General features: G+C 49.1%; 2 protein-coding genes across 2 annotated transcripts; both read left to right on the top strand.

Annotated features, from left to right (window-relative positions):
- Positions 1-1,375: 1,375 nt before the first annotated feature.
- Positions 1,376-1,686, top strand: VTN77DRAFT_7629 (uncharacterized protein; the record flags this gene model as incomplete). Its single annotated transcript, XM_069424038.1, has 2 exons — positions 1,376-1,429; positions 1,498-1,686. The coding sequence occupies 2 exons, from the start codon at positions 1,376-1,378 to the stop codon at positions 1,684-1,686; spliced, it is 243 nt and encodes an 80-aa protein (XP_069275269.1).
- Positions 1,687-3,534: 1,848 nt separating this feature from the next.
- VTN77DRAFT_7628 (uncharacterized protein) lies at positions 3,535-4,986 on the top strand (the record flags this gene model as incomplete). The annotated part of the gene is made up of 2 exons (XM_069424037.1): positions 3,535-4,492; positions 4,550-4,986. The coding sequence occupies 2 exons, from the start codon at positions 3,535-3,537 to the stop codon at positions 4,984-4,986; spliced, it is 1,395 nt and encodes a 464-aa protein (XP_069275268.1).
- Positions 4,987-12,913: the final 7,927 nt, after the last annotated feature.

The following is a 12,913-nucleotide window of genomic DNA, read 5'->3' as shown; positions in this document are numbered from 1 at the left end:
CGCAGTCACCGCACTCCATGAAGCTGTGAGGGTGCTGGGGGTCAGCGGCGGGGATGCAGCGGGTGGAGCAGGCGTTGCGGGAACGCTGCTCTCTCGTGCGCTCGAACTGTGGGCGCTCGAGGGGCGAGGAAAGCAGAGCCCACGAGTTACGAGGTCTGGCAGCAATGGACGAGGGAAAGGCAAGACGGGGGCAAGGACGAGAGAGGAGCCGTTTGTGGAAGAGACCTGGACGGACGAGGTGGTTGACGCTGAGGCCTCGGGGCCTGCAACCGTGGAAGAAACGGTCGAGATGGAACTGGACCAGGAGGCGGAGGGACTTCTGGGTCGTGCACTTGGTCGCGTCCGAACTCGACGAACAGGGAGGAGGGCTGCAGCTGCAGCCGTGGATCCGCCGCAGGAGATGGAGGTAGAAGGCGCCGAGGGCCGTACTCGCGGCTCTTCACGGACAGTCAGCACTCGACGAAGTCCGACGCGTCGGATGCATACTCGGCGGGACGGTGGGTAGTCGACGCATTTTTCGTTTGGATGTATAAGATCTTGCATGGTGCGGCGTTTTCTTTTGGATGGCTTTGCTTTATGGCAAGAGGAAGGGGATTATGGTGCATTCGAGGCGTTGTGTTCATCTGTACAGTACGTACATAGTAATCAGTGATTGACGAAATGGAGGTTCGTTTCGTCCTTAGTCTCCTGTCCAATTCTCGAGAGTTTTCCAGCGCGTGTTGTCAACGTTAGCAATGCCTATGACCTCACGACTTCAGTCTTTTGCTGCCTAGGTTCAAGTCAATCATCTCAGAGATATCATCTCCTCAGCCCAGTCAACCTGATATTCTCTACCCGTTTGACAACAATGCCGACACACCAACCTTCTCCACAAGCTGCAATACGAAACCTGCGCAATAAACTCCGTCAGTTACAACAGACCTCCCTCGACTCGCAAGACCTTCAACAAATCGGCATTCAACGCAGAGCCTTCTCTGTCGACGACTCCGGCCAACCCACTTTCACACCACATTTCTTCGAACCCCTGACAGAGGAGACGCTGCAGGCTCATCCGCCCGATGAGAAGAAACTGCAGAACCTGGTGACGAAAAATCCAGGAACACTGCATTATGAGGACTTTGATGAAGTAGCTGAGCGGAACCAAGAAAGAACTCGAGGAATCTGAGTCTTGAACAGGAGAAAGCTCTCGATCCATTCGAGTGGACGTTGCAGCTGCTACAAGAGATGGTATGGGAGGATGACAGAACTATTCTACAATGCATATTCTGGAGTGGGAGGACCAGGACCAGTCTCTGCCTCATATCATCATGGTGACGAAGCATGATCTCGTGGGCGATGAGAGCTGTATGGAGAGGTGAGTCAAATCGTCGAGGCGATGGACATCTGTCTCCATCAGGGAGAGTTTCAGAAGTGCGATAATAAAGCTCCGGTAAGTACTTAAGCTTCGTTACATTCCTAGACAAAGAAAAGCGTCTTTTTCTAACCTTGAGGTCACAGATATTGATGATCTCTCTAATGGGCCCAAAACACGGGCGCATTCTCCACGCTTACATTGGTAATGACCGCAACCTCGTCATCAACTGCAGTGAGCGGTACAGCTTCGAGCGACGCGACACGGCGCCCTTTGAGCTCTTCTACCGGTATCTCCTTAGCACTCCCTGTACGGGGGTTGTTGGCTCGGATTGATGCGACAATGAAGTGCCCAGACTCAGAGGACTGGATAGGTTGATATACGTACCTATGTGAAGGAAAGAGAGCTAAAACACAGGCAGCGGGGGGATAAATGAGGTTCTATCTATCTACAGTACATACAGTATGTCTCTAATGATTGAGTATTGCGTAATTAGATAAGACTGAACTAATGCTGCACAGCGTTCAAAATCTAACTAACAGGCTGTCTGTCCTGTATTCTCAATTGTTGCATTTTAAAAAGTACAGTAAATAGTCCCAGGATTTCACGAGGTGGAGGACTTAAGCAGAAGTTTCAGTGAAGGGGGAAAAAAGACACTGTTGATATCCTTGGGTAGAACATGGTCATACTGAGCACATTAGTGATACTCCTAGACATTGAGAATTAATTAATTAACTAGGGGCAAAGGAAAAAAAACTTGACTGACAGGGAAAAAAATAAAAAAGAAAATAAAAGTTAGAGTAAAAGTGATATTAATATAAATGTCTGCACGAGATCATATATAACTAGTAATTCCCTAGGTAAATTACTCAGCTTGGTTTCTGCTGGCTACACATCTCTTGCTCTCTTCTGCTATCTCAGTATTGTGTCACGTGACACACTAAGCAGCCATGCTGCCTGAGTAGAACTAAAGCAGTTGTGATTCTTGTTAAATGCCATTCAATTACTCCGTATTTCGGGGGATACTCCGTATCAGCATCAGTGATGTCCATCTCCATCAATGGCTTTTTCTTTCTGTCCACCACATCCAGGGCAATGTGGCACGCACGAACCGACGCACGCACCGCGCGTCAGCCATCCGCCGTCAGGGGAAGAAATGAAACCCCACCAACTAGCTCGGGCCGATGACGCAACCACCAGCAGCCGATCCTGACGCAGTTGCTGTCAGGGGAATAGTCGGGACTCAGGACGATTCGATAGATGGCTGTGGAAACCGTAGAAGTTGGAATGTGGTCTAGCCGCGCGTACGGAGTCCTACTTGGTCAGCAGTCGCACTTACTGTTCCTTGCTGTCTGTATGTTCAGGTTTATAGCGAAGCATAGATTTATCAAACGTCTATTCTATTCATCGACAAGAAGTACACCGATAGAGGGATGATCTTCTGCTGATCTATTTGAAGATGATGATCCCCGTCCGCTAAGAGGTATTAAAATTTAAAATCCTTGGCGGGAGCTAACAACAGCCCTGCAGGATAGTGTAGTGTACTTCGTACGGAGGTACGGAATACTCTATACGGACGTCATGGAGAAGGGCTGATCACTGATCATCCTACACTGCCACTGCAGGTACGGCATAGCAGAGCTGTTTCATCGAGGCCCTGGTATCTGAGAGGTGTACAGGTAGATGCATGTGACACTGTCAAGGGCTGTTGCCGTCAGAATGACGCTCTGGTCTCTCACTGACGCTGTACGTTGGAGAAGAAACATCACCAACCAAAATGAGAAAGGAGAGACTTATCCTGCTTAAGATGTATCCTGTAAATCCTCAGCATCTAGTACTCCGTAGCTACTCCGTAAATGGGTATCCGGATAAGCGTGTGCTAAGGATAAGGTGCGATCCGCGTCTCCTGTCAATCCTCGTCGATCTGCTGCTCGCTCTTTCATATTCGGTGCATTCTGCGAACCATGTCCCAGTCCCCACCGGTGGCCTGTGCATTCCCCCAGTTTCCAACCATATCCATGTCTTCCAATGCTGCTTGAATTTCCAATCTTCCCTCTTCGCCTTTTTGGAAGGAGGATAAAGAACAGGAAGGAATGAAAAACAGCAGAGAAAAGAATTGGCACCAACAAGAGGATGAAAGCGTCACGTGGATGCGGCTTCGCGGACGTCACACGATCTATACGATGGCCAGTCTCTGGCCACCACGACGCAGCGTCCTGTGGGCGCTCTTGTTCTTGACCACCTCGACAACCGCCCTCTTCCTCTACTTCAGCTGGCTGGGCTTCAATTCCGACCGCTACTACTTCCATCCATTCCTGGCAAAGCTCATTCCCGCCGGAACCTGCGCCTGCCAGAGCTCAACCACCTTCCAATGCGACAGCTGTCTGGCCTGCTCCGAGCTCAACGCTTTCAATCCGTCGTCTTCCTCCCCAAAATGGACGTTTCAGTACGGCCGCGACGATCGCAATGAAGGCCTGGACCGAGACCGGTGCCAGGCTGCGTTTCCTGGACTGTTCGAGGATGTCGTGCGCGCGACCAACTACTGGAAAGCCCGCCATGGCATTTCCATGGACGATCTGGATGCGATTCCACTGAAGGAGGGAATGGGCAGGGCCTTCATCTACAACGGTGAGCTCTATGTGGTCGCCACCCGCGCCAAAGGGGAGGACCATCGACGAAAGATCTTGGCAGTGTTGAGCTCCATCCACCGGGCGCTGGTCGCCTCCCCTCATCGCGCATCTCAGCGCAACATTGAGTTTGTGTTTTCGATCGAAGATCGCGTGGACGACGTAACTGACCCAGACTGCCCTGTCTGGGTACTGGCTCGGACTCCGAGTGAGCAGGCCGTCTGGCTGATGCCGGATTTTGGCTTCTGGGCGTGGGACAATCTCTTCAACAGCATTGGACCGTACAACCAGGTTGTTGACCGCATCGAACGGAGCGAGCTTCCATGGAATGAAAAGAAAAAGCAGCTGGTGTGGCGAGGCAAACCGAGCTTTGCGCCCAAATTACGACGGGCGTTGATTGACGCGGCGCGGGATAAGCCGTGGGACGATGTGCGACAGGTGGATTGGTATCAGAAGACGAATGTCATCAGCATGGAAGACCATTGCAACTATATGTTTATTGCGCATGTTGAAGGTAGGCACGCACTACTACTGATTTCAGTTGAGCGAGCTACCGAGCTGACCACCACAGGTCGATCCTATTCTGCTTCCCTCAAATATCGCCAGGCCTGCCGGTCTGTGATTGTTGCGCATAAATTGCAGTTTATTCAACATCATCACTACCTGCTGGTATCGTCGGGTCCCCACCAGAACTTTGTCGAGGTGGAGCGCAACTTCACCGATCTGGCCGAGAAGATGGACGCATTGATCTCGAACCCCGAGATGGCAGAACGCATCGCCAACAACAGCGTCAAGACATTCCGCGAGCGATACCTGACGCAAGCGGCGGAGGCGTGCTACTGGCGCACGCTCTTCGAAGGGTATGGGACCGTATTTGCGAATCAGAACGTGTCTCTCTACACGGAGAACGACCACAAAGAGAGGGGATTGCGCTACGAATCTTTTGTACTGTTAGAGAGTCGGTTGATGTTTGACTACAACACGGACGTGAGTTCACGGTGGTATTAGAAAGCGGGACTTTCTAGCTGCATGCATTGATTATAGAAGTCCTTTATTGGGCCGGTCTGGAGTTAGGGCTGTGACGAAGTGGGCAAGTGTTCGTTTGAGGTCTGTTTTTTTCTCTTCCATTCGAGAGTCATTCGAGATTCTCTGCTGTATATCTTACGTTTTTTTTTTTGGCCATTGTGAATAGTCGTTTTAATAGTTTTAATAGTTTCTTCCTTTCCTTCCTTTTTTTCCCCTGCACTATATGCCACCCATGGCTGTGGTCTTGATGGAGAATAGGAATAGATCCAACGAACTGGACTGACAATTACCATCCATCCTCTCTCTCTGTCGCTTATAGCTAGACTGTACAGGATATATATCCTGCGAGCCATGATCTGTGGGCATCTTCCCAGAGAACAAAAGCAGGTAACCAGCTAGATACCTATTCTTCTTGACAACCCACTCTCTAACAACCAAGGAGATAGGTTTGACTGTCTGGTATCTAGATACTGTCCGGATCGGCTTAAGTTAGGCCGGCTTCCGCAGAACGAAGCCCTTCGTTTGCGCAATTCCTTTCACGCAGATGAAGATCGGGTCGACGCATCTACCGAGTGTGACCCAAGAAGTCTAGACAAGCAACGTGCAGATTTCTGAGTCAGGATACTGAATCATATGCAAAGGCAGATGCAAAGTTCCGACTGGTAGAAGCGAATGGAGTTGCGCCTTGATTGAGCATGGACTGGGGTTGGAAAAATTTCTTTCATTCCTGTCTTTCCCCCTCTTTTGTTTTATTTTTCTATTTTATTTGATCCAATTCCTCCCATCCCCCCTCTTCTTTTTCCCTGTAATTAACTCCATTCACCATTCCTGATTGGTCCAGGTATATGCAATGCAACGCCGTCAGCTTGTGCAATCAATGCCTTACTGGACCTTGCCGTCCAGATCGAACCGAAGAACATGACCAGTAGACGAGAATCTTCTCTACGGGAGATACCCACCTAGGTATTCACTGCAAGGTCCCTATTGAGATTCCGAGACCGGATCTATCTAGATCAATCCATTTATTCACTGCCTGCCTGCTACCGCCAGCAAGCATTCACTGGACACCATTCACTGGCTACATGGATGTATTCCGTTAGGTGCCTTCTTCATTCACAAATCGCATCTTACTCGCTGTTCCATTACATTTCCTCTTTCGCGCCGGCAAACATCGTCACTGTCACTGCAAGTAGTGAATAAACGGGTCATTGCTCGCTTAGGCTGTGGTGGTGGGGGAGGAGGATATATAAAATCCCCCATCCTCCCCCGGTCTGCCATCTTGATTTTTCTTCTTCTCCTACTTTCTACCACACTTGGATAATTATATCAATCAGAAAATATATACGTATATTCTTTATACTATGGGTACTAGATATGGGCCTGCCATACCCAGTCCATTCTCTTCATCATTCTTTACATTAATATATGTTCTTCATTTCCTATTTTATATACTGTACAAACCTGCCTCGGCACGAGGAAAGCAGCAGACCTCCCAAGGAACGAAACGAGTCTCCATTCGATGCATCTCCTCTGTTGCCTCTTTCTCGTTCTTCACATCGACGAGTGTTATCAGACAGAGACCAGGGAAGTACATACAGCATATCACTGGCGCAAGTTGTTGGAATCTTGCCGGACCCGTCAACAAGGTCAGCGACTTGTTACTAATGATCCTCTTTGTTTGATCCAGTGTATCTGATTCCTACATAATCACCACGTCCTCTTGAATCCGGATGATGGGAGCAGTTCCTTTTTTTCTTTTCACTCTGGCCATTGCGAATATGCTCTCGCCTCTCCTCTATGGTCTTCTTTTTTTTTTCTTTCTCGTGTTTTCTGCGTGGTCTTCCGGAGAAAGTGCGTCAACACTGCGTCCTCCCCGGCGAAGAGATCCTGCTGGCTAAGTACTGCCGACCTGGACTGAAATCTATCTGCCCATCTGGGGCACTCTTTCCTTGCTGTTGTTTTTGATACAGCGCAGCACAGGGATGACGGGATCTCAGCGCTCAGAAAGATGGTGTTCAGGGCAGACGGTCTGCAAGTGAATCTCACGGTCCACGAATGGATCGAATGGTAAGAATTATCCGAGTATCCTTTTGTTGGTCGGCAGAGTCGTATTCCTTCTTTTCCTTTTTCCTTTTCCTTCTCCCTTCCTTTTTCGGGAAGGCATGCTTTGCTATCCTTTTAACTTTTTACTCTTTGAACTGCTGCTGTTCCTGTTTGATTTGTCTATTGTACCTGTTCAAGTTGTGACAGTGCTAATCGTTCCTTAGAAGGGCTAGACACACATCCAGAGACATCTGCACGTTGACGGCGTGAATGATACGCATGAATCTGCGTCGATCCATGATAGGGTTTGACCACCGGGTCACATTCAGATGGGATCACACGGGACAGATCTGAGGAGGAGTTTCATATGCTCCTCTAACAAGTTTTGGAATTTGCCGAGACGACAGCTTGGATTCTGCATCGAGCGGACTACAGTCTTCAAACAAGCCATCGGGGCACTCCCATACAGCTCTGGAGTCACCTGAGCAGGATCGTTCGACGCAATTTAGTATCATACAGTTATCGACGTACTGTTAGTGCACTACTGCAACCGGCTCGGACACCAGGCAGACGAATGTACTTCGCGGGCAGCTTGAGTTGCAAAACATTTATGGCAATGAGGATCATCCGCCTCTCGGATAGCCTCTACATCATTCTTTCACCCACATTTTCTATGGATGGGATTGAAACAACCTCAGAGACTGGGCCAAAGGTATATTGCCGCAGAAGGGCCAGCAGACGACGCAACACACCACGACGAGAACACCGTTGAGCCCCTGGCGACAGGGGTCAAAAATGTCGTCTTTCTCCCTGTTGTACACGGATGGTTCATCTCGTTCTGCCCTCAGCTCTGACAGAGAAAGACATGATATCTCTTTCTCGTAGTCATACATCTCTAAGATGTTCTGGCTGATATCGGCAAAAGCTCGGCGTCAGTGAGGTCGTTGAAGAGATCCTTTTTGGCAAATGTCGGCTTCACAGACGGTTCCTCGAATATGGCATGGAAAAGGTTATTCCTTCCGGCCTGAACGGACTCGCTTTCCAAGATATAAATCCAGCGATATCATTCATCAAGAGTCCACTCCATCGGTAGAGCAGCGCCATATCAGTCAGTAGTGCTTCTAGCACTGAACGACCGAATGTGTCAGTCTGCAGTGTACGGAGCTACGACAAAGACCAATGTCTATGGAAAACGCGCTTTGACATCCGCTGCCATAAGATGGCAATCTCGAACCCAAACAGCAGAGTATCGGAACATATGATCTGACGAGGCCGACATATTCCAAGACAGACACGACAGAAAACGAGTTTTGAAAATACACCTTGAGCGTCGGTTGACCACTGGAAGAGGATCCTGCTTTTCTGACATTTGTTCATTGTTCATGGTCAACCCCTCCCTCTACAGCGATATGTGTTCAGAGGGGTTGGAGACAGTCTTATGCGTGCTCGTTGGGAAAACGACTCTACCTGCCCTCTTGGAAGTTGATGGCTGGGATGGACTATCAACTAATCCGTTTCCCTTGTTCCGGTATTCCGGTCATTTGACGATGTGAGTTCAATCTATACTTACTATATTAATCTAATTATATATCTAACATCGTCACTTGCAAACATGGCGCACCAAGGTTTTCACCGACTATACCAGCGTGTCGCTTCACAGTTCTACGTTAAAGGATTGGCAAGGAAGCTCCGGAAGTATATCCAGTTCTGTCCGAAGTGTCTCACACATCAGACCGCAAGACAAAAGCCATATGGACAGATGGTCCCGATTCAATGTGCAGATAGGCCGTATCATACAGTAACTCTCGATTTCGTTGTGGCCCTTCCACAGTCACAGAAAGGGAACACCGTGTACCTCACCATCGCAGACAAATTCTCCAAAAGGGTTGGATTCGTGCCAGGCAAAGACACGGACAAGGTTCGCTTCTTTGTCAGAAACCTCGACACTTCGTTGATGTTGACATTCAACTGCGATCAAGGTCCTCTCAGGGAATATATACCATGATGCTAGTTCTCTTAAACTGCACTATGGCAAACTGGAGTTGCGTCGTATATTGGTATGCCGACTAGAACTAAATCGGCGGGCCATGTCAATACGCTCAAATGCTTGCTTTGTTGATGGCCCAGAAGGAAAGACTTGATGCAGACAGACATCGCTCATCTGTATCGTTGTGCTTCAGACTCGAGACGAGAGTGGATGCTACCTCGCAATTGGGACTCGACCGGCGATACGATAATCAATTCTTCGAAAATAAAGGTCTAGTCTTTCAACTGTCTATGGTTCTCGAGGATCCCCTATCATCTCGGCTAATACCAATCGTCATAGTTGAAGTCGGCTTTTCAGAGTCATACGAAAATGTGATCCATGATATGAAGCAATGGTTAGTCAAGAGCGGAAGAAAAGTCAGGCTAGTCATTCTCATAGATATCAAAGAGGATGTACATGTACAAGCACGGAAGAACATGACAAGGACACTTCAGCCAACAATGAGTGAAGAGACTTCTCAAGAAGTTCGGAAATCACAAAGCCAAAGCAACCAACTTGCCTGACAAGGAACAAGAGTCGAATGCATCAGAGACACAGTCCGATCCTGCTCCCAGATGGCCGGGGTCATTCAAGCCAGTGAGAGATCTTCAGGAGCAAGCTGATCGGGAAGAACTTCGCCTCGGACGCGGATTGGAACTCCAAAAAGAAGGGAATCGTGATCTTTGAAGACGAAGACGGTCAGACTCTTGAACCGAATATCTGGATTGGATTCCTGTTGTCCTGAAGCCTGGGCTGTGTGACGGCGCGGCTCAGAAGCCTTGTCAGGTGACTCGTGATCACGTGATACGGTGTCGGTTTCCGAATTAGGAAAGGGCCGGGTCGCTCTCGCTTCGATATATCACACTGCTCCTCGCCCACAGTTCTGATTCTCCCTCTCCCTAGCTTCGAATTCTAGTATCTAGGCTGCCAATATGATTTCTACTGATTTTTGAATGAGCCGTCACAGGCTGGGTGCTAGGGCCGTCTACCAACTCTGCGCCAAACCATCCCGCCCCCGTTTCCCGGCTTTGTCACGGCATGGGTTGTGGTGGATGCCAGGAACAAGAAGCTCTTTTCTGAGTCAGACAGACTCGGGATCGCTGATTCTTTCAGCAGACACATGGGCCTTCAATGAGCATACAAATTCTTCATCACCGAGCGATGTGAGCAACGAATACAAGATAAATGGCCTCCTATGGGGTAATGATCCCTAGCAAACACAGAAAGATCGTGGGCACTATACAGGTCGGGGGTAGGAGGTATCATCTTCTTCCTGATGTTCTGTCTGCAACTGCTCCCTACATGCAGCGTCGCTAAAGATACCAGACTGGTTTTGCTGAGTTAACACAGACGGTCTTCCAAGAATCGTCGTCGAAGGTGGCTGGAGTGAACACTGGCCTCAACTTAATCAAGACAGGGACTTGTGGATGAGAATGAGCATGCAGCCCAGTTAAGCTGAGGTTATAACACACGACATCACACCTCCTTCACAAGATGTGAGAATTAGTATACAGAATTATTGATAATCGTGATTCCCTGCCGGACGTTTTGGCAATTGATTTTCTTCGTCGGATTCGCGACTGAACCGCTGTGTCTCATTCCAGACCCAGACCCGTAGCCGTCGAATCCACGGTTCGTGATTGCCCAAACGACGGAGAACATCGCCCGCTTCCTGGGCGATGTGGACTCGGTCAACGTGACTGATTGTTTGTTGTTTGAGTAGCCTCGCAAAGGTTTTGTTTTGTGAACAAGACAATGTCTTCTCTGTCTCCTTTGGTAAGTGCTTTGCACACCTCTCTTCCTTTCGTGGAATGCTAACTCTTCGCAGAACATCGAGAATTCTGCCCCAGCTACATGATGGAAGGTTGATTGTCATTGGGGATCAGATCCCTAAGTACCGAATCAAGACAATTGAGTGTCGCATGGATCAAAAGCAGCTTTACCAGTACTGTAATCCACATTGCATTGACAGCAAACCTAAAGGCCAAGTCCTTTATACAAACCACAACAGAATAAGAGGAGGATGTTAGAGGACAATTCAATATGGTTGTCTATCGCCATCTGCGTCATGCTTCCTTCATTTGCTCTTGACTATTTGTACCCTGCGATAAGGGTAAAGCATGAGGGGAACCTTGCGCAGGATATCGCCAAGTGGCGGAATAAACCAGGTGGTGGTCTATTCTGGCTAGTCAGCAGAACGATACAGGGCCTGCAAGTGACACCGCCAGCAGTGTCGCTCGATATCCAGCAGCGAATGTCTCGAGAATTGTCGGCATATCCAAGTACATTCACTTATAGCGGTAGACTCAGGAACGCAGAGAGCACTAAAAGATCAAAATCGATCCACTATTTGATCAGCGACTGACCACCTGGTTGGACGAATGCTTCCCCGGCCAGAAGGTTAAAGACCTGCAGCATTGGCTAATTGAGATCAACGTCAAGGATCAAGGGAGATCTAGGATGTTGACGAAACAACAAGACAAGCATTGCAAGGCAACCGTAGCCCAGTGCCAGGGTCAGTAGAGATTGAGCGCGTCAAGCAGAGCTCACCGCATGGGGGCAACAGCAGGCGACTAAAGTCTGGATGTTTGTGGAGACGACATAGATGGCAGAACAAGGTCGACGGCTTGTTAGTCAGGTCTTCTTATTTGAAGAGATGCACGAACCTCTCAAGAGACACAAAATCGCCCGTCTCTCAACAGAAGGGCGTGAATCATGTTTACCAACTTCCGCTCGAACGCTGCAGTCCAACTCGTCGCATGAATATGTCCTACATTCTGCTCCTGCGAATGTTTCTCGGCGCAAGGCAACTTGGCTCAGATATTCCAGACGGAAACGAAGATACAATGCAAGTATCTTCCACAGGTAGCAACTGTCGATTCCATGCAGGGGGATGAGTCAGATATCGTGGTCGAAGGTCGCATTGTCTAATGTGCAGTCACATACGATCGTCCTTTCAACCAGACCGAGATAGTTACCCATACCTCAAGCCGCATAAACGACAACCAAGGAAACCTAGACTCAAGATTATTGGGATTAATCCAGTGATCTACTCCCACCGAAGAGGACCACGAAGGAAGTCGAGGGCGACATCGGGGAAGCCCGCAGAAGCGTACTCGTCCTCGTTAACGAACTCGGCTCTCGTGCTCAACTCCAAGGCCCATCGAAAAGAACACTACTTTCAGTAGTCGTCGGTCGAAACATCTTTCTTCTGCTTCATCTTCTGTCTCTGTTTCAACCTACTACGCCGACTCGGACTCCTCGGAGATGGCACTCACGGGCAAGCTTGCGAACGAAACAAACTGTTTCAAGCCAGGATGGCACGAGGCAAAATACTGCAAAACCATTTTATCTTGTGGTCTGGAACATCACAGTTCGGACCAGCACGACGGTCCTCATCTGAATGCGGCCGGGCAAACGCATTCCTCTACGCACTGGGATTTCGAATTCGTCAGTGTTGGTCAGAGACCACTGCACGACCAAGTTCTTTTGGACTGTGCATTTCGTGACCAATTCGGCATTGTCGTAATTGATGAAGCCCACCAGTTGAGAAACTGGGACACCCTCTACAGACAGACCTTGATATACTCCTGCTACAGACAGCACGAGCCTCCTATGGAGCTAGGAGGTATATTGGGCCAGGCTAGTGTCAGGAAGAAGACAAGTGGGATTCACTGACGAGACAGACACGCTTGACTCCAGGGATTTGCCCGAGCGTTCTGAGTTCCGTCTCGCACATGCTCAATTCAACCCAGATGCGATCATCGTGTTCTGACTGCGCCTCCTGATGCTGCCGATATAAGGAATCTCAGGAATCCTGCTGTTGACCTTTACGGTCAG

The sequence above is a fragment of the Rasamsonia byssochlamydoides genome (assembly GCF_041956645.1).
Source record: "Rasamsonia byssochlamydoides strain NRRL 3658 unplaced genomic scaffold VTN77scaffold_62, whole genome shotgun sequence".
Lineage (NCBI taxonomy): Eukaryota > Fungi > Ascomycota > Eurotiomycetes > Eurotiales > Trichocomaceae > Rasamsonia > Rasamsonia byssochlamydoides.
Note: the sequence above shows the minus strand (reverse complement) of the source record. Positions and strands in the feature narration are given on the sequence as shown.